General features: G+C 35.6%; 1 protein-coding gene across 2 annotated transcripts in view; it reads right to left on the bottom strand.

The window, feature by feature from the left end:
* The window catches only part of LOC121376124 (protein inturned-like), a 49,185-nt gene that overhangs the window by 6,661 nt on the left and 15,768 nt on the right, over positions 1 to 26,756 (bottom strand). Inside the window, exons 1-14 of one of the 2 annotated variants that reach the window (XM_041503925.1) lie at positions 25,395 to 25,534; positions 22,523 to 22,746; positions 21,480 to 21,818; positions 15,641 to 15,726; positions 9,845 to 10,036; positions 8,949 to 9,061; positions 6,641 to 6,730; positions 4,757 to 5,006; positions 3,897 to 3,950; positions 2,691 to 2,753; positions 1,952 to 2,176; positions 1,005 to 1,054; positions 496 to 597; positions 107 to 192 (exon numbers count right to left, since the gene is read on the bottom strand). In XM_041503925.1, coding sequence (XP_041359859.1) covers positions 107 to 192; positions 496 to 597; positions 1,005 to 1,054; positions 1,952 to 2,176; positions 2,691 to 2,753; positions 3,897 to 3,950; positions 4,757 to 5,006; positions 6,641 to 6,730; positions 8,949 to 9,061; positions 9,845 to 10,036; positions 15,641 to 15,726; positions 21,480 to 21,717 — 1,549 coding nt within the window. In that variant the 5' untranslated portion in view covers positions 21,718 to 21,818; positions 22,523 to 22,746; positions 25,395 to 25,534. Of the gene's footprint in view, positions 1 to 106; positions 193 to 495; positions 598 to 1,004; positions 1,055 to 1,951; positions 2,177 to 2,690; positions 2,754 to 3,896; positions 3,951 to 4,756; positions 5,007 to 6,640; positions 6,731 to 8,948; positions 9,062 to 9,844; positions 10,037 to 15,640; positions 15,727 to 21,479; positions 21,819 to 22,522; positions 22,747 to 25,394; positions 25,535 to 26,756 lie in introns of those variants that run through there. The other variant, XM_041503924.1, reaches the window with a different exon arrangement.

The following is a 26,756-nucleotide window of genomic DNA, read 5'->3' as shown; positions in this document are numbered from 1 at the left end:
GTTTATATTAACAGATGGGATTGGTCAACAGGAATAGCCTATATAAAGACCTTTCCCTACATTATACAATTATAAGTATAACTTGTCACATATGCTTTTAAAATACCTGTTAAACTTTGGATCAGTTTATCTGTTGTCTTTGTGATATAATCATCAGCAACGGACAACATCGGAAGACCTTCTCCAGCCAATCTGAAATTACACAACATTGAACAAATAATCACAAAGAATAAATACCAAAACAGCATAAAAAAGAGGTCTCCAATAATCAAGAAATAAAATATATAAACAAAAGAAGAAAAAAAATAGAAATAGAAGTAAAAAAACACCTGAGAAAATGTTAAACTATCAAATAAAATATTACTTTCAATTACTATCATTTGTGCTTGAATCACTAATGCATTGGATGATTTACATAGAGACAGGAAATTTGCTCTATAAAACTAACACAATATAAATTGACTTTAGATTTTAAAAATATAAGAAATAACAGACCTGGATTCACAATGAGATACCACATGAATGGTCTGGGCTTGCATTAGAGTAGACCGCGCCTGGTCAATGTAGAACGGGTCTGGTTGAGGCTGGCCCTGAATCCTGTTAAACAAATATTATAAAATATAAACAAATATTACCTGACAATAACAGTGTTTTTAAAGAGGGAGGCGTACAAGAGGTAGTTCAGGATATACACAGCCACATGCTTGTGAAAGTTAATTATCAAAATACTTATATTTTTCATGCTGATACAAAAACAAAATTTTACTAAAATTATAATCTGATAAAAAATCTTTAAAAAATAAAAATTATAAAGTATAGCACTTTAGTATGAATATACCCATCTGATTATAAAACTAAAAAAATGTAAGCTTTTATTTATAATTAAAATCTTGTTACTGACAAAATATGACAACAATGAATTTAAAATGTCTATATAATTATATGGAATGTATCTATTCCAAAACAAAATAATAAACAAATAAATAAATAAACAAACTACTTACTGGGAAGCACAGCCTCCTGCCTCAAGAATTGTAGCAAACAAACCATGTTTCTGCAAAACAATATACCCATAAATATCTCCATGTTTTAATTTCATTAACATAAACTACATACCAACACACAAATAAATACACACAAACAAATACACACACAAATATTAAGTTCACCACTCTGAACTAACAAATATTTTTTTATCCATCTACATTTCTTTAACTTGTTTTGACACTGTACTTGATATTTTACATTATTTTTATAAAGTTAAAATCTCAATCTAACAGAAACTATCAACTTATCTCCACAAAGAGATAACAAATTAGCCTCATGCTTATAAAACTTTAAAAGTCTAGACTCCATTCTAAGTTTAATAATGTCTTAACCATGCTAAATAGCAGCTGCTAAATAGTATGTTTGCATGGACAAGGATTTATATAGAATACTAAACAAGCTTGCCTGTCATACCATGTTTATGAAATGAGTGAACAGTTTTGGTATCTGGTGAGACAGATAACAACACTGTTCACGAGTTTCATAAAAACAGTATGACAGGCAAGCTAGTTTAGTATTTTATTTATTACAAACCAACTGCAAACAAGTAAGCAGATGTAGGCAGAAGCAAGCAGATGTCGAGACCTACTACACGTTATTTTTCTACGAATTGGATCAGCAAGTGATCTACGTCACGTCACACCAATATTACACCAGTTGGATATTGAGTGATTGTTGTGACATGATGACATGAGCAATATCTTACACTGGTGTGTAATAAATATGAAAAACAAATCTTTAAGTTAGATTTTAACATTTTATAAGCACAGGGCCTGAAGACTTTGCTAAACAATGGAGTCTGGAGATTCAAACATGCTGCCCTGGGCACACACCTCAGCTATCTGGGCTATCTGTCCAGGACAAGGCTTTATTACAACAGCATAAAAAGAAAGATAACTCTTACCAGCCCAACTATGAGAAGAAACCACTGTGCGTGTGGTTCAGAATACCCGAAGTTGCTGTTGATCTGCGACACATCGTCACAGAACCTGGAGGGGAACACTTGACGCCAGATGACCAGCTGACTGATTGAGTGTTTCCCAGTCAGTGACAACAAACAGTGGTATTTGAGGTAGAGGTAGACGTCCGACAAATCTGCTTTAGACAGGTGACTGCATAAGAGGTAGCCCTGAAATATAGAACATACATTTACCGTTGTTCTATAGTTTGTATATTAGGAAGGAAGGAAGGAAGGAAGGAAGGAAATGTTTTATTTAATGATGCACTCAACACATTTTATTTACAGTTATACGGCGTCAGACATATGGTTAAGGACCACACAGATATTAGGAGGAAACCTGCTGATGCCACTTCATGGACTACTCTTTTCAATCAGCAGCAAGGGATCTTTTATATGCAAGATCCCACAGACAGGATAGTACATACCACAGCCTTTGTTACACCAGTTGTGGAGCACTGGCTGGAACAAGAGATTGGTCCTAAACCAGCTCAAACTAGGGTCTGCACCTTTAGGATCTATACAAACCCTCAATGGATATTTCTTGTTACCCATTGTGTCTTCATGATCAACTGCTTTGGGCTTTCAAAAACGAAAGCCAAGACATTTTTGTACAAAAATACCAATGTCAGGCTTGTGGAATGAAACTGCAGAGTTATACACATATTTAACCAGTTGCACCTACCTTATAAAATAATGCTGATCCTAAAATAGTGTATGATCTCCGGCAACCATAGAATGTATCAGACTGAAATAGAGAAAAACAGTTAACATGCAAATTAACTTCAGTAAAAGGCACATAAAAGATGATGCTATTATATACCTGTATTATGTTACTTTTTTTTCAATGATATACAATACCCAAAACACTATATATATTTGTATGTCACTGAAAAACAAAAATCCAATAACCATAGACTACTGACTGAGTATTAAAATCTTAATTGTCATCATTCATGATCAATTACATGAAAGTCTATGATCATGATCAATTCAAGTGAATAAAGAATTAAATTATATATATTTTAAAAATGAGAAAAAAAGGAAACAAGAAATGTCAACTAGCTAGCCAGTAAACACATGTATTTGATCGTAAGTCCGGTAAAAAAAAATTCTTACACATTAATAAAATGTAGATGTCTTTTTATAAGCACTCATTGATAAAAGTATAAAAATCCTTGGCAAGCTTCATATTTTATACTTTTATCAACTCGTGCTGATAAATTATTTATTACAAGACACTCGGGGAGTATGCTCTATATATTATCCATCATGTAACTACATATTTATCGTTTTCTTAAAATATGTATGGGATATTGCAATACCAAACCTATACTAAAAAAACAAAAGAAATGCATTTTTACATTTTTGTTTCATAATAAAATTACTTCTGCAGATACTGTCAAAATGGGTCATGAAATGTCCACAACCCATTGATAAATGTTTTAATACACTCAAAATCTAATGGGATTCAAAATGAATAATTTTAAATAAATTGAAGAAAACCTGATTAATATTCACATTTCACTTGATGTTCAGTATATATTTTGAGCAGATTGATTTATTAATCATCGGCTACTGGATGTCAAACATATGACACAATCATAGTGAGGAAACCTGCTACATTTTACCATTAGTAGCAAGGGATCTTTTATATGCATCATCCCACAGACAGGATAGCACATACCACAGCCTTTGATATACCAGTCATGGTGCACTGGCTGGAACAAGAAATAGCCCAATGGGCCCATTGATGGGGATCGATCCCAAACCGACTGCACATCAAGCGAGCGCTTTACCACTGGGCTATATTCTGCCCCCTTCAGTATATATCGTACACAAAACTATAAAACTTGAAATACAATACTGTAATGGAAGTAAACACCCTTACCATATCAACAAATTCTGCTGCCTCAAAGTCTGATAACATATTGCCAATATAAAGCTGAAAATAAATGAAAATTTGAATTTACAAGTGTATGTTGACAAGTGGAAAAGTACTGGTATAAAGAAATTATTTAGTACGTTTATATAAGTATAATAACAGAATTTATTATAAAAATGAATAACCAAAAGAATTATGATAATGAAATTCGCAACACTTGACTTTAAAACAATTTTCCAAGAAATATTACAAAGCAGCTGTACTGATCAATTTTAAAAGTTATAATACTAATACACTTTCTGTTGTTATACAATTTCAAGTTGTTACTGCTGATACATGAATTAATTATTTTTAAAAATGATAAATGATTATTATCTTGTGAGGGAAAACAGGGATTAAATATGCCTTAATGAGTTTATTTTTTGCTGTCCAGTGAATAATTTAATTACTTGTGTGCAGTGATGTTGATACAGCTTGAATTGTTTATTTTCCTGTTATGATTTATCGGTGCTAAATTATTTTGCACAGCATGGTAGACGTTAGCATTGCAATTACGATTACCATGTCTGTAATAATTAAAGGGAAAAAAATATAATTTAAAAGAATAGCACATGTATATTTGTTGACAGTATTATTGAAATCAATAAAAGGTACAATTGTACAAAAAGATGACTTCGGCTTGTACATGAAGCCGATGATTTTCTACTTGATATTTAGGGTCAAACTTAGAGGTTGGCTTATCCAAGGAGTCGGCTAATACAGGACAATATACGGTATGTGCCTGAACCTCTTTTGGATATAGGCACGCTAAGTAAAGCAAAGTAAAGTAACTATATATTTAATTTAAAACAACAGTAGATTCTCACCATAATATCATCACAAAGAGGTAGGTATTGCACTTCACTTGACTGACATAAAGATCTGACTAATGGAGATGGGTAACAATTTTGGTCTCCAGGCGATGCTGAGAAGTGACATCTGACAACTAATGAGAAGAGTTCATTCAGAAGTGGGTGGTGCTTGCAGTGTTTGAAAGCTGTGTCCAGTGACCCCAGCAGAACCCGGATTAGCCGCACAATCTCAACTGTAAACTGGCTGAGTAGGGAGGCCGATAACCTGAAACATAGAAAATAAATTAAATGAATCTGCTTGCTAACTGGCCTCGGTGGTGTGGTGATAAAGCATCGGACATAAGGCTGGTAGGTACTGGGTACCGGCTCCCACCCAGAACAAGTTTAATGACTCGATGGGTAGGTTTAACTACACTACAACTAACAACTAAAGTCCGAACCAAGTTGTTAACACCTACAATAAACTGCTCTTCTACCTTTATTTTTCGTTAGATTTTAAGGTACCTACATTTTGTCAAGAAATCTTGAAAAAAACATTACAATGACACAGATTCCACATACTAGATGATAACTATATCACCTATATCAACTTCGATGAGATTGCATAGGGCAAAAAGCATGTAATTTTTGCCTTTTTATGGAATACTCTTCAAGAGGGGTGAAAGCCTTCGAAAGTATGCGATGTAATTAATATGAAATCAATGTGCTCTAGTTGTGTCTTTAAACAAAAAAAATAAAAATAAAAATAATATGACATTATCACGTTTGCTTTTATATCATAACATTATAACATTGTTAGATTAAGTCATATCCTTTCACCCCTCTTGGAGAGTAAAATGGCAGACAGCAGAAAACTGTTTGTATATTGCCCTATGCAATCTCAGTGAAGTCAATATCAGTGACATTGTTAGTCTCATATGTGGAATCTGTGTCACTGTAATGGTTTTTCAAAACTTGTATATGGACAAAATTTTGGGAAAATGTAATGGTAATTGAAGGTAAGAGAGTAATTTATCATAGTTGTTAACAATTTGGTTCAGACATCTTTTTTTTTCTGTTTCATATAAAAATTATAAGGAATGCATTTATATAAATTTTAAAAATTATACAATGACCTACAACTGGTGTGATCCTGGTTTTGCTAGTAATTATACAAACACAAGACTATTTTGAGGAGCCCATCTGGCACATATCAGAAGTTTTATGATACCAGGGTTTTTTTTAACATGTATCATATTTATTTGCCAACATTCTTGGTAATTCTTTATTCTTGGATAGATCATAAACATCATTAAGCAATTTAATTGTTTCCTGATAATATTTGGAAATTTTAGGTAGAAGAATTGGGGACACATTTGTAGGTGAGTATGATTATATAGGTGACAAGATATGAGAAGAAATTACTATTACAAGCATTATATTAAGATATAGCCAGAAAGATCCTCCAATTTTTTTACAAAAAATATATATATTTATACTTCACAAAACCTATTTTCATGAGTCATTTTGAGTACAGTTTATTATGAACTTCAATTTGTTAAAATTCCAATAATTACAATCACTGAACAGTGAAGCAAATTTTCCTACTGACAAGCAGTGTTCAAAATAAGCATTTGTCTGTTTGTTCTGACAAGTGAAAATCTGCTTGGACAAACAAAATGTACCATGGTGGTTGTCCAGTGGACAAGTAAAAATGTACTTGAATAAAGTAATTTATTTGGACAAGTGAAAATATTGTTGGACAAGTCGATTTTTGGATGTGTTTGTCCGGTGGACTAGTGAAAATGTATGCTTATTTCTATCACTGACAAGGCTAGGGGAGGTCACTCTGGGTAGCATAAAAAAAAACCTGAGTTAACATGAAGATGATTTTAATCCAACTAAACTGTGTGTACTAACTTGTGAGCTGGAACTGTGATCAGCAGCAGATTTTTGTCTTCTTCATAATAACTGACATGAACTCTTTCATCATTTAGCACTACAGTAGATCTGAAAACAAAACAATACACAGTCATAATTTTACATATTCCTAGATTACAAATAATCATACTCATAAATGGGGACAACTCTATTAAAGGCTTCAGTGATGAAATGTACACACTGTGAACATGCTCTGAGGTGTGTATATGTAACAACAAAAAATACTGTAAAACAGGTATTATTCGCGAATGTGTAATTTTCGCGTTTTTAATTTAGCCACGAAAATTACACTTACACAAATAATAAAATCCATTAGAACAAAAAAAACAAAAAAACAAAAAAAACAGTTTAGCAATTTTGGCATGCTGTTCTGCATGATACAATCTATATTCACCGTGTTTTTGTTTACGATTTGTAGAAGTGTTTAATTTATCAACGGCATCATTGGCGGGCCTGTGTCGATTGAACTTTTTCGATCGTTAAACACGTTGAAGGGTCATGTAAACCAACAGTTTCAGGTTTGTCCTCGCTTTTTTTAACCACTGCAAAATTGAACCTGCCATAATGCTGTTTTTGTGAAGAATGATAAATGTAGTTCATTTTTGGAACAGACATTCTTACTGGTATTGTTAAGCTGTAAATAAACATTTAGAAATTAGTATAATGAGCCATTTTTAATTGGCCAATCAAAATAAGGGACACAAATGGTTTTGTAAACTTCCGGAAAAACGTCATCGACAAGTGACAAGAACAAAAGAGGTGAGACGTTTTTAACAACCGGTGTTTCATTTTCATTTCAACTTGTTTCCGTGCTTATATCCAATTAAGGTTCAAGCACGCTGTCCTGGGCACACACCTCAGCTATCTGGGCTGTCTGTCCAGGACAGTGGGTTAGTTGTTAGTTGGTTAATGGTTAGTGAGAGAGAAGAGGGTGTAGTGGCCTTACACCTACCCACTGAGCCCTTAAGAACTCGCTCTGGGTTGGAGCCAGTACTGGGCTGCGAACCCTGTACCTACCAGCCTGTGATCCGATGGCTTAACCACTACACCACCGAGGCCGGTGTTTAAACATTAAAACAAGATTACTAGTACAAGTGTTTGTCTTTATTTAACACTTTCTGGAGAGTTGATTTGAACCACATCCTGGATTAATTTCATTAATTGTACACACAGTGTGGTCGCCGCCGGACATGTGGCTGCAGCACTTAGCGTAGTCACTCAGAAAGGGATATTACATATACCTCTGTTGACCACTCTAGTGTCGATTTAATGTTATGTACCAAAGTATAGTTTTGTACGTGTTAGTAATTTAAAAAACAAACAAACCCCCCCCCCAAAAAAAAACATGACACCGCGAAAATTAAAAACCACGAACTGCCTGCATTTTTTATATCGCAAAAATTTACTGCCGTGAATAATACCCGTTTTACAGTATTTAAATCACAATGTTAATCTGTTTTACAGTATCTAAACAATGTTCATTCATTTCATTTCAACTTATTTTCTAGCTTATATCCAATTAAGGTTCAAGCACACACCTCAGCTATCTGGGCTGTCTGTCCAGGACAGTGGGTTAGTTGGTTAGTGGTTAGTGAGATAAAAGAGGGTGTAGTGGCCTTACACCTACCCACTGAGTCCTTAAGGACTCGCTCTGGGTTGGAGCCAGTACAGGGCTGTGAACCCTGTACCTACCTGCCTGTAGTCCATTGGCTTAACCACTGCGCCACCGAGGCCGTGTGAAAACATCAGCTCATTGTGACATCCACACCATCTACTCTACTTATTACAACAAAATATACCAACTCACTTATTGTGTTCAATGAAATTAAAGTTTTTTTGTTTAACGACTCCACTAGAGCACATTGATTAATTAATCATTGGCTGTTGGATGTCTAAAACATTTGGTCATTTTGACATATAGTCTTAGAAAGAAAACCTGCTATAGTTTTCCATTAGTAGCAAGGGATATTTTATATGCGCCATCCCACAGACAGGATATACCAGTCATGGTCCACTGGTTGGTACAAGAAATAGCCCGATGGGCCCACTGACAGGTACTGATCTCAGACCGACCGCACATCAAGGAAGCCCTTTGATTACTTTGTACAGCACTATTTGCATGTACAAGCAAACTGCATATATTCGGTTTGAAACAGACATTGATTACTGTGCACAATAATACACAGTATTAACTTTATCATTGTTAAACTACTGATAATTAATTAATTATTTATTATATATGTGTATAAGAAAATATTTACTAATAACAAATTGTAAAAATTCTCACATTTTGGTGTCAAATTTACCAAGTTCTTTCAGCACATGACTTAGTGTATAGAACATTCCACGGACAGCAGAAAATATTTGCTCCTGGGGAGGGAAGTGGTACAACAAATCTTCCTGAAAAAACAACATACATATTTTACATCTTTGCAAACCAGTGTTTCAGATTTCCAGTAAACTAATCTGTATTTGTTTCTTAGATGCTATGCAGACAATTAAAGCAGATAGAAATAGCTGCTGGCATATTATTTGTGTATATAATGAAAAGACAAGAACATGTCACGGTGAGAAAGAAATGTACAAGGACTGGGATGAGGAGTTAGACAGGAAAATTGAAAGACAGAGGATGTACTCAGAGTACTAGGGTAAAAAAGGATCTGGAAGGAAAAAAAGGAAAACGGGAAATGGTGAGGTAGCAGGCCTCTAAGAACTGAAAATTCAGATAACCTTTTTTATTTTTGCATAACCCTCTGTCACTACATACGTAAATGATGAACTAAATATAACACACAAACGAAAATGGGTTACGTAAAATTAGACTTGCATTAGCAATGTGCGAACTATTTATTTATTTCATTGCATTTCAACTTATTTTCGTGCTTATATCCAACTAAGGTTCAAGCATGCTGTCCTGGGCTAACACCTCAGCTATCTGGGCTGTCTGTCCAGAACAGTGGGTTAGTGGTTAGTGGTTAGTGGTTAGCGAGAGAGAAGAGGGTGTAGTGTCCTTATACCTACCCACTGAGTCGTTAAAACTCGCTCTGGGTGGGAGTAGGTACCAGGCTACGAACCCAGTACCTACCAGCATAATGCCCGATGGCTTAACCACAATACCACCGAGGCCGTATTTTTATAAATATCTATCAATACAAAATCTAACATAATATATAACATGTGTACCTTATCTAGCACATCATCTGAGGTCATTCCTTCCATTGAAACATAGAGAACACAAAGAGAGTTATCTGTCCCTGACAGCCAGCCATTCACCTTGCTGCTGGTTAACAACGAGACTAGATCATCACTAAATAATGCTGGTTTCGGTTCAAGTCTTGGACTGGTCCAAGCATTTCTCTGTAGGGTTAACTTAACCTGAAAAAGAAAATAATATAACATGGATCATTGATAATCCAGACCATCCACATTTTAACAATATAATATAACATGGATCATTGATAATCCAGACCATCCACATTTTAACAATATAATATAACATGGATCAATGATAATCCAGACCATCCACATTTTAACAATATAATATAACATGGATCATTGATAATCCAGACCATCCAGATTTTAACAATATAATATAACATGGATCATTGATAATCCAGACCATCCACATTTTAACAATATAATATAACATGGATCATTGATAATCCAGACCATCCACATTTTAACAATATAATATAACATGGATCATTGATAATCCAGACCATCCAGATTTTAACAATATAATATAACATGGATCATTGATAATCCAGACCATCCAGATTTTAACAATATAATATAACATGGATCATTGATAATCCAGACCATCCACATTTTAACAATATAATATAACATGGATCATTGATAATCCAGACCATCCACATTTTAACAATATAATATAACATGGATCACTGATAATCCAGATCATCCACATTTTAACAATATAATTTTTCTGATAATATGAGAGGAGTGGGACGTAGCCCAGTGGTACAGAGCCTGCTTGATGCACAGTCGGGTCTGGGATCGATTCCCATCAGTGGGCCCATTGAGCTATTTCTCATTTCAGCCAGTGCACCACGACTGGTATATCAATGGCCATGGTATGTACTACCCTGTCTGTGGGATGGTGCATATAAACGATCCCTTGCTGCTAATCGAAAAGAGTAGCCCATGAAGTGGCGAAAGCGGGTTTCCTCCCTAAATATCTGTGTGGTCCTTAACCATATGTCTGATGCCATATAACCGTAAACAAAATGTGTTAAATGCGTCGATAAATAAAACATTTCCTTCTTCCTTCTGATAATGTGAGAATACATTTTTCTAAATATTATAACATCATTATGATGTAGTATGATTTCTAAACACAAATCAAGATATACAAGATCACTGACTGTCTTGTTAAAGTGAGACAAAAAATCATGCAAATTTGTTTTCCACCATACACAATTTTCTGTGCATTCTAGTGTCAAAGCACATTGTTTAGGGCACACACCTCAGCAATTTTGGCTGGTTTTCATGGAAACGGGTAAATGGTTAGTTGTTAGTGAAAGAGAAGTTGTTACAGAGTGGCCTTATAACTCCCCATTCAGTTAATCAAACTCATTCTGCCTTAAGGCCTGTACCAGAATATGAACTCATTCTGGGTAGAAGCCAATACCAGAATATGAACCCATTCTGGGTAGGAGCCGGTGCCAGAATATGAACCCATTATGCCTTAAAGCCTGTACCAGAATATGGACACATTCTGCCTTAAAGCCTGTACCAGAATGTGAACTCATTCTTGACAGGAGCCTATACCAGAATATGAATCCATTCTGGGTAGTAGCCTATACCAGAATATGAATCCATTCTGGGTAGTAGCCTATACCAGAATATGAACCCATTCTGCCTTAAAGCCTGTACCAGAATATGAACCCATTATGCCTTAAAGCCTGTACCAGATACTAAGAATTTTAACTCATTCTGGGTAGCAGCCTGTACCAGAATATGAATTCATTCTGGGTAGGAGCCTGTACCAGAATATGAATTCATTCTGGGTAGGAGCCTGTACTAGAATGTGAACCCATTATGCCTTAAAGACTTGATCTGTAACAGTGGGCCTATATGATAAAGTATTGTGAAACAAATATCCGGAAAACTATATGTGGGATGGATGGACGGACAGACTGACCAACAGAAGGATGGAGATGACACCTATAATCGCCTCCAGTTGGACTAGGGATATCTCAAGTAAAGCAACAGCATTTATTGTGTTTGATGGATGACCTATCTAATTGTAGTCATGCATTACTATGGTCATGTGTGAAACATCCAAACTGCAGTCACACTGATCCCATGTTACATAAATTTAAGATGTACACAAATTGTTTATTATGATATATATTTGGAATATCCCTAGCAAAAGCCGAGTACTACATATGCAAGCAATAATATGTTTGTCTGTATATAATGCAGGCCTATTAGTCATAATTTTGAAGTCTGAAGGCATAAGATGAATTAAATAATTACTAATCTTTGCAATTTAGTTGGTCTTAAATCACTGAAGGTGGATTCACAGATGTCCTTAAATGCAAAATTCTATCATTCTAAAAATGAGATCCCTGCACTGTATGAGAGCACTGTCGATCATCTAACCATGGTCTTTCTACAAGATGCCAACAATGATGGATTAATACGAAACTAAACCTAAAGCAGAGTGTTATTTTGATCTCCACACAGCATTTTCAAACTAAATCTCCTTTAATTTGTTTGAACTTGTACAATCACAATAGGCAGCCGCTGATGCCGGTACGCTGAACTGTCCAGACTTGCCACATGAGTGAGTTAATCTCTTATTACAATGGATTACTGGGCATTACGCTTTGCCTGATAAGTTGATTTATGTGCTTTGCGAGTTTTTCAATTCGGGATTTAGAGATAATCCATCTGGCCTACCACACAGTGTGATCGAGTCTTTGAATCACTTGTTAAATAACTTATTCAGACAGTTAGTAATAAAGTACACCAGACCTTGTTGCTTAAGGGGAGCTAACACTCTCGCTCCCCTTCATTACCTTGAGATTAGTTTAAGAGTAACTTTAAATTGGGGTGGGACGTTCGCTTGATGCGCGTTCAGTCTGGGATCGATCTTCGTTAGTGGGCCACATTAGGCTATTTCTTGCTCCAGCCAGTGCACCACAACTGGTATATCAAAGGCCGTGGTATGTGTTATTCTGTCTGTGGGATGGTGCATATAAAAGATCCCTTGCTGCTAATCGAAAAGAGTAGCCCATGAAGTGGCGACAGCGGGTTTCCTCACTCAATATCTGTGTGGTCCTTAACCATATGTCCGACGCCATATAACCGTAAATAAAATGCGTTGAGTGTGTCGTTAAATAAAACATTTCCTCTCTCAACATCTGTGTGGTCCTTAACCGTAACGATGCATTCAACACATTTTATTTACAGTTATATGGCGTCAGACATATGGTTAAGAACCACACAGATTTTGAGAGGAAACCCAATGTCGCCACTACATGGACTATTATTTCCGATTAGCAGCAAGGGATCTTTTATTTGCGCTTCCCACAGGCAGGATAGCACAAACGATGGCCTTTGTTGAACCAGTTATGGATCACTGGTCGCTACCAAGTGGTTTACACCTACCCATTGAGCCTTGCGGAGCACTCAGTTAGGGTTTGGAGTCGGTATCTGGATTAAAAATCCCATGCCTCGACTGGGATCCGAACCCAGTACCTACCCGCCTGTAGCCCGATGGCCTAACCACGACGCCGGTCAGCAATGTAATCAATTACGATTGCGATTACATGACATTCTCAAAAAATGTAATCAATTATGACTGCGAAAATATGAAACATGTAATCGATTACGATTACTGATTACGATTACCCCATCTCTGATGTCGACCCACAATAAACTTCGCTCGACACAGTCTAGACCCATCCCTGCTCAAATTCCTGCTCACGCACCTGTAGATGTCTTTTTCAAATACTAGTACCGGCTCCTGTATACCCAGAGCACAGATTTAAGGCTTATTTGGGATATGTAACACCAGCACATGTACTTTTAGCTCTCGCCGTTAACCCAATCATTAACAGACAGGCTAAATAATGGAGGTGTTTATGCCCAAAGCAGTGTCCTTGATCTCGACAAAAAATAAATTGAAAATCAAAATGAAATCAAATGGCATGAAGAACTCTTATACTTTTTAATTCTTAAACTGTTTGATATTTATAGATGTACTTTACTATAGTACAATAGATATAAAATATTTTTTTATATAAATACTCTGCGTGTGAAGAATTCCTTTATGTTCTAAATGTGTTTAACCAGGCTATATGTATTATGTATTCATGCATGCATAATAATGTACATGTATGTATTACAAAATCCTTTTGTCACATCATATGAATTCAGTTTGAATAACAGCTTCACGCAAGATCAACTGGAGCATAAAATTACCAATGCACAAATACAATGTACTTGAATGAAAGTATTCATGCAATATCTGCCTTTATAGTCAAATTTTCTATAACGGGCACCTTGCATATCACCTGTTTATAAACTATAAATTATAGGTACAAACATTTGTTTATCTCTGTATAAAAGCCACTTCATATGTATCCAGCAACCACCATTTCTATTGACAGAATATGATGACATATAAAGCAAAGTCATATTCTGCTACCAGCAGGATATGACTTTGGATGTCACTCGTGTGACGTCACATGCATAACTACATCACAAAATCACTCATTTGACCACTAGGTCATCGTACAATGTGGCTGAAATAACAGAAATAATAGCTTTTCCCCATAATTTTTATGGTTTGCAGAAAAAATATAATAACTAGTTAATGATGTCGGATATCTGCTTTATCCTGTTCAGGCCAAATGATAAAGCAGATATCCGACGTCATTAACCAGTTGTTCTCTATTTATTATGTCTCTTGAGTGACACCTATAAACAGGTTTAACTCTGTAACAAAATATAAAATAGTTTTAAATTCTGGCAATATTATGCCTCAAGCTCTGTTCCAGAAATCATCAAATAGGGGTGGGGGTGCAAGAGGCACCATAAAAACTAAGTTTGTTTTGTTTAATGATACCATTAGTGCACATCATCATCGGCTATTGGATGTCAAACATTTGGTCATTCTGACATATCGTCTTAGAGAGGAAACCCGCCATATTTTTTCATCAGTAGCAAGGGATCTTTAATATATGTAGTAGTGTTGGTATAAAGTGCTCCTACTGGCAATAGCTAGTGGGGATTTTCCTATTAGCTCAGTTGATAAAGTACTAGACATTTGTACTGAGAGTCTGTGGTTCGAATCCCCTCATTGGAGGTTGATTTATGCACTTTTCGACAGTACATAACACAGCCTTGATATATCAGTTGAGATGGGAAAAAACAGAGTCAGAGAATGGGTCCACGAAGGTGGTTCAATCCTGTGACCCAAGCCCCTCAGGTGAGCACTCTACCGGCTGACCTAGATCTCTCCCAAAAGGTGCCGTAATTAATTCTAGTATTTTATGCCTGGTGGATCTGCTGTAAATATTTTTCTATGCCTATTTGTTTTAAATACAATGTTTTTGGTCAGCCATAGACCAGTGGTAATTAAAGTGCTCAGCTGACGCACAGTCAGTCTAGGATCGATCCCCATTGGTGGGGCCCATCAGGCTATTTTTCATTCCAGCAACGACTGGTATATCAAAGGTTGTGGTATGTGATATCTTGTATATGGGATGGTGGATATAAAAGATCCCTTGCTACTAATGAATAAATGTAGCATATTTCCTCCCAAGACTATATGTCAGAATTACCAAATGTTTGACATCCAATAGCCGATGATTTATAAATCAATGTGCTCCAGTGGTGTCATTAAACAAAACAAACTTTAACTTTAGCTTTTATAAAATAAACTGCTTTCCATCCCCCTCTCCCATCCCTCCATTGATCAACTCTGGAACAGCCCTAACTTACCTGTTGTGGAGATGAGATGGTAGAAAGGATCTTATCAATGTTATCCCACGTGACACTGACGCCATTGATCTTTTTCAAGCTGTCATCTAAAATAAAGTAGTATTCAATATTAATGTTTTTAATGTATACTTCAAAAACAGAATAAAACTGCAAAGCTCAACCTGGTTAATTAACTGTATTAGATTGTACACAGTAGCAAACTAAACAAGCAATACATGTCCCTGAACAGGGGCAACACATTTTCTTATCTCCTTTGTGAAAAAATGGTTGCATTGCCAAACAAAAATATATAATTATTATTACAATGACATATTTGCTTATATTTGCAGATATTAAACTTGGCCACACATGATGTATATCTAGATTATATCTATATTTATATGAACACCAACCTGTGGTATGTGTACAATGATGTTCTTAAATATGTACATGTATCTAATGTATTTCGAGTTTTTGTTATACATCTTGTTGTTAAAGAATTTCATTTATTGGTCTTTGTATATGTTTATTATCAACCATTTTGTCACGTGAATGTTATAAATTGTATATGTATATATTCCTCCTATGCCCTTGAACAACGGCCCGAGTGTAAATAAATTCTTGTCTTGTCTTGTCTTGCCATGAAAGTCAAATTTGATCTGTAAAAGAACTTAATAAAAACTCTACATGTCTACACTAAATCTCAGTTCAATATCTTGGGGCATTGCAAAAACAGTCTGGAAAGCTAATTTTCTTATCACCAAAATTAAAGGGCCATAACTCTGTTAAAAACGGGTAAATCATCATGAAAGTCAAACTTGATTTGTAATACATTGTAGTACATGTTAAGCATATACACAAAATTCCAGCTCAATATCTCCATAAAACTAGATGTGGAACCAATAGACAGACAGACAGACAGACAGACACTGAGAAGGTGGCGAAACCTATCGGATCGGTAGGGGATTAAAAGCCATAAATCAGAGTAATTAATATTTTCAGAAGAACAGAAAGGCGGGATGTAGCCCAGTGGTAAAGTGTTCGCTTGATGCACGGTCAGTCTAGGATCGATCCCCGTCGGTGGGCCCATTGGGCTATTTCTCGTTCCAGCCAGTGCACCACGACTGGTATATCAAAGGCTGTGGTATGTGTTATCCTGTCTGTGGGATGGTGCAAATAAAAGATTACTTGCTGCTAATCGAAAAGAGTAGCCAATGAAGTGGCGATAGCGGGTTTCCTCTCTCAATATCAGTGTGGTCCTTAACCATATGTCTGACACCATATAACCGTAAATAATATGCATCAAGTGTGTTGTTAAATGAAACATTTCCTTCCTTCCTTCTATCTATCTATCTTCTAATATACAATAAAACAAAACAAAACTTTAAATTGCAAGTGATATTTTTATTAAAAATTTTTAGTTTAAAAATATATGCTAGCATTAACTCCTCCACCCTAACGCTCTTGAAAATGCTGGTAAAAGTGAATGTCCTTTAACAACTAAAGGGTTACAACTCTTTAAGTGTTGTTATTCTCAGGTACAACATGTCAAGGTTATAGCTAGCAAAAACCTTGATCATAATTCCTTCAATTAACAACTGCAAACACTGATAGTGTGTGTATATATATACATGTGTGTACATATACATGCATTATACCACCATGATTTATTACTATGTAAATAACATTTATTAATTTCCCTTTTTTATTAGAACCCCAATCACTCTCAAATGCTTCAGAGTAACACTTTTGTTATTCTCGTATGAAATATAACACCATTAGACAAAGCAAGCCCAAGACCTGACAATAATTCCTTTGAATCAACAAATGCACACAAAAATATGACCCTGGAAATTAAAGAGCCAGTCAGCTTTTATCCTGTTTATATTTCCTGGTGACCACAAAGAGCCATGGCCATCTCAAGTGCCAAATGCTGACTGACAGGGACAATTTATCCCTACATGGAACTGTTGCTCTTATGATTGGGATTAATTCTTTTGATGATCAATACCGACAGATTTGTCTTTATCCCAGCAGGGGGCCACTGACCTGTCTGCTGGATATAAACTATGGTAATTGTAGCAACAGTGAGCATAGAGAAAAATGTTTTTCTTATGTTAATGCAGTGTTCGAGATTAAAATGTTTGGCCAGTATCCCAGTTGGATACTAACATTTCAAAATTTGGTATCCCACCTGAGAATTTAGTATTATATGGTATCGCAGTGGGATACTGGGTTCTTGAAGTCTGGTATCCAAAATTAAATTCTGGTATCCTCGGGATCAATCTAATTAAAATTAGCTCCACTATTACATGTGGATCTAACAGCAGCCAGTTGGAGCTCATGTCCACCAATCAAAACCTTACTTGCAGAATCATGCCAGTGATTTAAAAATAATTTGAAAACATTCCGAATTATCCTGAGGGTATACGACATGTTTCGTGTGAATTACGAATGCCTTAAAACATGTTTTATTTTATAAAATAAATAATTTGTAATGTAAAACTGAAGACTGATTTAGTTTTTTATAAATAAATAAATAATTTTTAATGTAAAATTGAAGACTGATAACCCATCCCATACGTAATGATATGGTTCGCTGTACTGCAGCCACTAAAATAGACTCGCCCAATATTTTTAGAATTTGTATGCTCCCAAATAACGTTATAAAAGGCGAAGTGTGATTGGTCAATATTTAAATTATTATTTACAGACGAAATGTTACCTGGACATTGAAGACGACGCAATGTTGTTAACAATCTGATTAAAATTAGTTCTACTGGTCTAAATAAGGCATTCGTAATTCACATGAAACATATCGTATACCCTCAGGATAATTCGAAATTTTTTCAAGTTATTTTTAAATCACTGGCATGATTCTGCAAATAATGTTTTGATTGGTGGACATGAGCTCCAACTGGCTGCTGTTAGATCCACATGTAATAGTGGAGCTAATTTTAATTAGATTGCCCCGGGATATCGGGATACCATTAATCTCGAACACTGTAATGCAATTAACTGTTAGAATTATGGTCTGCTATTTTGTATCCTAGTAATGTAAATAGAGGAGAGCCTTACATGTACTACACATGTGGCTATTAAATAAACCATTTAAAATTCTGGGAAAATTTTGTTCTATAAATCTTGATAAGCAATATTTCTATAGTCAGTTGAAAATTGATTAGCAATTACTATTTAATGTTTAAAAATTGTGTCGTGATCTCTAAAACATGGGCAGCAAATCACGACGCGATACTGAACAGAATGTTCCCTGAAATTATATTACAAGGTGTTTCAACATATATTTACTGAGTGAAAGTGAGTTGGATATATTTTTCAAGAATTATCTTGAGTTGTAAAATGTAATACCCAGTAAATATGTGTATAATATTCTATTTAATACATATTCTCAAAAACTAGGTTTGAAAGAAATTTAACATTTATTGCAACTAAAACATATTTAGAGCACTTGCAGTTTTCATAGGTTCAAACTGGTTTAAGTAGTGTTAGTTTAAAAAGAAGATTCACTAGCAAAATGTGGAAGCAAGATGATTCAGGAAACATACCCCACCTCTTATCAAGAAATCAAGACTATCATCAAGTGAAAACAGAAGGAAAGATGGAAAACACGATATGGAGTGACAAACCACGACCCATGGGAGACACTTCAAAAACAAGACCAGACTACAATCTTCAGGCTTCGCACAGGCCACTGTCACCTAAACTTCCATTTCCACAAGCTCAATATATGTCACACAAGCGACTGTCAATGTGGTACAGGCCTGCAAACACCAGAACATATCCTACAACAATGTACACTACACAACTCGGAGAGAAGCCACTTCTGGCTGCATGGAAAAGATCTACATCAGAAGCTCTGGGGATCCAGGGAGGACCTGCAAACAACTGCCCAATTCATCACTCAGATCGGAATATCTGAATGAGACAATTTTCATAAATTTGAACGAAGAAGAAGAAGTGTTACTTTCAGAGGATGGTTTGGCTTTAACATCTAGGCTATTATCATGGCAGTGTTCACGCTTAAGAAACATTTAATAAATAACAAATAAATAATAAACATGGGCGACTTTTGCAGAAGACATACGTGCGTAAGAAAACATCATGCGGATGCAATAAAATAGGCATTATGTTCACAGACAAACAGGGTTTTCCGAACTCTGCCTTGTTTTCACCGAGTTAACATGGTGAGAAGTTTGCATTGCAAACAACACCGTGCGACGATCAAAACATGTATCAAATTTGCAGATCAACATCACAAAACACAAAAACATGAGTCGTTCGGCAGGTTATTATTGCCAGAAGTGGATTTTGGTATTGACTCGCCTAGAATTTTTTTTTTTCAACTTCGGAAGAGCTGGGCTAAAAATGGCAAATTTGGAAAACTGAAAGTACATGTACGTGGGGGTTTTTGCTATCTCCACAGTTATGGTTTTCGGTTTTTCTTTCATAACGAAAACCAAACTGATTCCACGGTTAACCGCACATCACTACGATGAATATAAATCTAAACATTCTGTCATTCCACTGTGACTATCAATAAATATTTTTGTCGCCAGGTAGGCAACCTGGAACAGGCATCTGACTTGCCCATCGGCATTTTCAGTCACCAGGGGTGATCGGGCAACCGTTAAGATCAAACCCTGTCATGGTGTAGTTATTCAGATGTCTTTAAATTGATCTTCACCATAATATATTGGATATTGTTGTAATAACAAGGGTAAAAGAATTAAACTGTCTGATCAAGTCTATATATCTGTGCACAATAACCTACCGGTACATAAATTGTACATGACCTTTTACAATCTATATTCATATATACATGTTTTTGACAACTGCTTAGTTACAACTGGGTTCTCGTTTCTGCAGCTACCAACAATTGTAACTGACCATCTCATTTTGTCTGCGAGAGATCAGCAATTTGTTTTTTTCAAGTGCTACCACTGTTGACAAAATATATGGGAGAGTGGATTTAATTATTATATTAGGTAATATTTTATATCTATTGAGGTAACAATGTGTATTCACATCCGATCGAATGACAATCCTATAAATTTAATAACTTATATTACATGTACACAATGCAAACCTGCTCAAGCAAACACCTCAGTTAAATAGTCATCTGACTTAAGCACAGTGTGTGTCAAACATTTGACCTCTCTCACCTTCTCTCCCTCCAGTGGTTCAGTTGAAAACGATTTCATGGCTATGTGTCACTTTCAATAAACTGACTAATACTGGGTAAGCATAGAGAATTTCATATACTGGGTACTAGTACAAGTCATATAAAGGGTTAACAACTCAAAGAATTTGTTTCTTTTGCATATAAATAAATATCTAGTACATTAGTCATTCGAGAAAGAATTATGCTTAAGGGGGATGGAAGATATGTAGGATAGGGAAAGGAAACAAAATTATTTTTATGCTGAATTAATTTTGATATATGTTGTTTTGGGGGTTTGGGGTTTTTTTTAAATACTATTATATAGTACTATATAAATATCGTTTGAAATGTTTGTTTATGAATGATAGGGATTTTTGCATGCGTAACTATGGGAGCATAGGCATTGGAAGATGCCAGCAACTGAGGATGGTGATGGGGGTGGCAGTTATTAATTCTTCTTTTAGATGGGTCACTTAGCTTCAGATTTGAAGGGGAACAATATTCTGAGGGTTTTACATATCCTCAAAACACAAACTGAAATGAAATTTTAAATGTTTTTTCTAACTAATATGAATTTAATTAACTTGCACTTGCACAGTTAACTTAAAAATAGAAAGAGCAAACAAGTTTGGTGGTATTAAATTATGTACAAGAATGTTAATAAATTGGCATACTTACTAATATGAATATTTGTTAACTTCACTGCCGGTCCGTCTGGTAAAAATCCTTTTACTATAACATCCTTTTTCTCACTACATCCTCTAGATACTGATTTTCCATTGACGCCATCAATGCCAGGAACTATTCCCAGTAATTGTTCGCACGCTGTTTTATATGACTGTAGAGTAGTAGATACACCAGGATTCACAGAGATCACAACTTGGTAATATTTCCCTGAATGACCCTTGCTATCCATCTCGTTTACACACTCAGAAAGTTCTGATGGTAACGTTAATTCTGAATTTATGGATTCCAACTCTTCTGAAAGCTCTGGAAGTGTAAAAATGTCCAGCTTTTCTGAAATTAGTTTTGATATATATTCTCAATATTTAATATTTAATCTATTTTAGCACTTTTAAAAAACTTTGTGTTACCATAGCAATCACATAATGGAAACTATATCAAAAATTCAACTTATTAAATATTTATACTTGTCTATTAAATTAACCTTTCAGAAAACCTGCTTGAGATTTGCCGATTATATTCGGTAAAATATTGTTCACTCTGCCATATTGGGCCAAGCTAATACTATAATAATGAGTTAGGTCAGTACTACAACAATGGGTCGAATTAGTACTATAATAGGTCAAGAAACTACTATAATAATGAGGAAAGAAAATATAACAATGGGTCATGTTTGTATTATTATAATGGGTCAAATCAGTACTATAATGATCGGTCAAGACAACAATTATTGTAATATCAGGTCAAGAAAGTATATTTTGTATTTTAATAAATAATAGATCACTTTGGTACTATAATCACCTGTCCAGCCAGTGCACCATGACTGGTATATCAAAGGCCATGGTATGTGTTATCCTGTCTGTTGGATGATGCATATAAAAGATCCATTGCTACTAACGGAAAAATGTAGCAGGTTTCCTCTCCAAGACTACCGGTATTTGTCAGAATTACCAAATGTTTGACATCCAATAACCGATTATAAATAAATCAATGTGCTCTAATGGTGTTGTTAAACAAAACAAACTTTCTAAAATCACCTGTGTTTCTCGTGTTGCGTTCTCCTTTTGGTGACGGTTGATCATTATCCGTCGAGTATCCAGTGTCTTCACTGTTAGAACACTGGCACACGGGCGTGGTGCACCATGGGTTCGACTCACTGCAGTGACTCAAGGGAAAGGAAACACCACCAGTGTCCACATAGAACAGTTCTCCATCTTCTGTGATCCTCGACAGCCAGGGAGACGGAAGTTCTCGGTAAGAACTATAACAGAAAAATCACATTTTATATTGTAATTGAATTAACACAGGGAATGTAATGTATATAGCATTAATACCAATAGCGATATAGAAACTATTATCGTTTAGTTACCATTACAGGAAGTGCTAATATAATAGAGCCCAGAAGTGTATCCTAGGTATAAGGCATGGCCAAAGCAGACGACAAGTCTCTGTTCTGAGTATGAATAAAAGCCACTATCATTTTTGTTCAGGATCGCCTCGTGATTGCTACACAAGTTTAAGAGATCGCTACACAGTTTTAAAACATTAAACAGTAGTTGCTAATCAATTTTCAATTGACTAAAAATATCACGATTCAAGATTTTGAAAACAAAATGTTCCCCGACAGGATTTTTAAAGTTAACCTTTTGACAAAATTAATTACTCTTTATCATTACTGTATGATTTTCTTTACTCTAACCCTAAACATAACCCATTTTCTTTCTGGGGGAGGTCCCCCATACCCCATTGACTGTGGATGCATTCAATTCCATAGCGCCACACCCAAAAATTTCTTTCTGGTGAAAACACTCCCTGTAACACCAATATCACCTTTAAATTCATATTTTATAAACCAGTACACAGATATATTTTAGTTAAGATTCCATCCATTTTGGGTACTATGATGTCTGTGGGACAGTGCATCTAAATGATCCCTCATTGCCAACTGGTTAGAGAGCTTATACAGGGGACAACATTTCAAAATCTTGGGTAATGAGAAGATGGTTCCTATGATTATCTTTCAGGGTTTCTGCCAGAAATAAATTTTTGGGTATGGCGCTATAGAATTGAATAATTACAATGTGTGTGCTGAATGCAACCGCAGTAGACAGAGGGTATGGGGAGCCTCCCCTAGAAGGAAGGAAGGAAATGTTTAATTTAATGACGCACTCAACACATTTTATTTATGGTTACATGGCGTCAGACATATGGTTAAGGACCACATAGATATTGAGGGAGGAAACCCGCTGTCGCCACTTCATGGGCTAATCTTTTTGATTAGTAGAAAGGGATCTTTTATATGCAATATACCATAGACAGGATAGCACATACCATGGCCTTTGATGTACCAGTCGTGGTGCACTGGCTGGAACGAGAAATTGCCCAATGGGCCCACTGACGGAGATAGATCCCAAACCTACCGCGCATCAAGCGAGCACTTTACCACAAGGCTATGTCTCGTCCGCCTCCCCCAGAAAGACAACGAGTTAGGACTAGGGTTAACTTAAAAAAATAATAAATCTGCCAAAAATGTTGGGTATGGCGCCATACCCATTTTACCCTCTGGCAAAAACCCTGACTTTACTTAAGTAACCAATTCAGTGGTGGATCCAGAAAATCCATTTAGGAGTGCCCCAATGACATGAGGGGGAATGCCACAGGAACTTTGGGGGAGTTTGCAAGGGGATCGTAAAAAAAAAAGACAATTAATATATAATAAAACTATAACTGTCGAAAACATTTAGGGGTGGCCCGGGCCCCTGCCCTCCCTCCTAGATCCGCCTCTGAAATTGTCCAGTTACATCAATTATATTTGTTTAACCTAGCTAATCAATTACCAAACCTAAAACTGGTATTTGACATATATTTTAATGACAGTATTTCCACATAATACTGTAAATTGAACAAAAATATAAATTGATACATGTCATATATAAATTGATACTGCAAATCATTAATGAACAGTTTCTTTAATACTTGATAAAGTCAACTTCAGAACATGTAAAGGTTCACCATGTAACAGATTGGCTGTTCGCATCAACTTAAAATGTTGTGTAACTGACACATGAACATGACCCAAGTGAGTGTGCAGGAATTTTAGACGGGGGTTTAGACTGGCGAGCAAACTTAATAGGGGGTCAAGTCATGCTCCCCAAAATATATATTGGTAAAAAAAATGTTTAAGTTTTCTCAAGCAGGAGAGTTTCAATCGCCGAAACCCCCCATGCACATGTACCTGAAATGATGGTTTGTGTGAAATATTGTGTCCTGCTATGAGACAGCAAAAAAGAAAGAAATGTAACTGCTGCACAAGGCGGAATCGCCCAGTGCGCGATCACGTGGTCTACGTCTCGAAATAGATCGCCGAGCTTTGTAATTGTTGCGACGGAGTGTCACGAAGCGTAGCTGAATCTGGGTGCTGTCGGGTTTCTTTCTGTAGTATGTGCATTAGTGATTAATATGTGGATTTTTTTGTATCACTTAACTCGAAAATGATTGATGTAAAGGTATTTGACGTCAAACATAGGATTGTTGTGGTATTAGAGCGGGACTCGTTGCCTACCGTTTGGTAGTCAGGAATTGCCAAAAATATACATAGGTTGGTCTCTGACTGTAATGAGAGCGTGTTTATGTCCAAATGTCCGTCTAGCTCTCTTACAGTCAGAGTACTCGGGCTACCCTAACCCCAACCCTAGCCCTAACCCCAGCCATAACCTTAACCCTAACCCTAACCCTCAACCCTCAACCCTAACTAAAAATAATAATGGAGGGGACCGGGCGGATATTATACCCAAAAAAAATCAGATAAAAAGCTGCAATGTGGGTTTTTTAGCATATCCCCGTTTATAGGTGTTCCCAATTTAATGTGCACAGTATACTCGACATTACTATTTATCAACTTCAGCTTACCAAACTTCAAAGAAGAAGCCGATCCGTTCAGCTTAGTCACTAATTACACACAAATACTTCCTCCTATCTAACAACTACTTAACACTTTAACGTGGAAGACGTTATAACTAATTAAAAGAAAAAACTTTTACAAAGTTATATTTATGAATTCTAGAAATGCGGAAGTTATAAAAAGTGAGAGATAAGCTATCCATTCACAAGGAGCGATAACCGTTGATACCTCATGGTTTTATATACTCCGCGAATAAATTATTTCAACGAATTTACTTCTTTTTTTTTTCTTTCGAAATTAATTTTGTTTTAAAGCGACTGAAAAATTAAATATTTTTTCTAAAGTAACCTCATTCCAACAAGAAGGTTGTGCAATGTATATGTGGTTTAGTATTATTAGTGAACCAGTTTTGGTGAGCATATATATTCGGTTCTAAAACATTTCAATATTTATAGACAGACAGTTGTTATCCAAATAACTACCGTTTTATTATTATTTATAAGCTTAAAATGAGCACTAAACTGGCCGCTATGTAGCAAACTTTACCACAAATGTGTCAAAATCTGTAGCATGCATCAGCCGTAAATATTGTTAACTACGTAACCTGTTTCGGTGAGTGAAACGTTTAGTGGTATAGCTTACAGCAAAAACTTTCCAACATAAATCTTTTCAGTGTTTTATCAAAATATGTATGTTGTTCAATAAAACATGTACTTATAATAATTTATAAAAAGATTTTTTAGATACAAATTACAGAATGGAGTCCTCGAGAACCAATTATGGTAACAGACAACATTTTCGGAAAACGAATATAACAATTCTGATATCTTGCAATCGTGTTGTACGTTGAGCAAATGAATTGTTATAATGGTAAAATTGTTTGGTTAAAAAATATATAAGCTGCATTCTGAGTTTTAATAAATATATAAACATATATCCAGAAATATATTATGTTAAAACATAGGATCATATATTTTTGGCAAGTATGTGTAAAGAGAATTTTGCCAGCAGACGCCGTGACAATCATGTGACTTCAATAACAAGATAGCAGTATAGCTGACGACATACAAAAATAACTTTTAAAAATATGTTTTCTTCAAATAACAGTCTTTGAAAATCATAGAAATAAAAAGGTATTAAGAAATGCGCCGTGTTTATGGGTGGGTATAGTTCAATGTTGCTTTCTGTGCTTGTTTTAACCTTATTTTTATGAAAATTTCTGTGAATGTGACAGACATTTGTTTTCTTTCAACATGCAAGTCAACGACGTCAGATATCTTCAAATGTACGTAGGCCTACTGTTGCGCACAAACACGCAGCCACTAAAACAGGTCCCTCACTGAAACAGTCAACAGACAATACTAATAATG

This window comes from Gigantopelta aegis, chromosome 6 (genome assembly GCF_016097555.1).
Source record: "Gigantopelta aegis isolate Gae_Host chromosome 6, Gae_host_genome, whole genome shotgun sequence".
In the NCBI taxonomy this organism is placed as follows: domain Eukaryota; kingdom Metazoa; phylum Mollusca; class Gastropoda; order Neomphalida; family Peltospiridae; genus Gigantopelta; species Gigantopelta aegis.
Note: the sequence above shows the minus strand (reverse complement) of the source record. Positions and strands in the feature narration are given on the sequence as shown.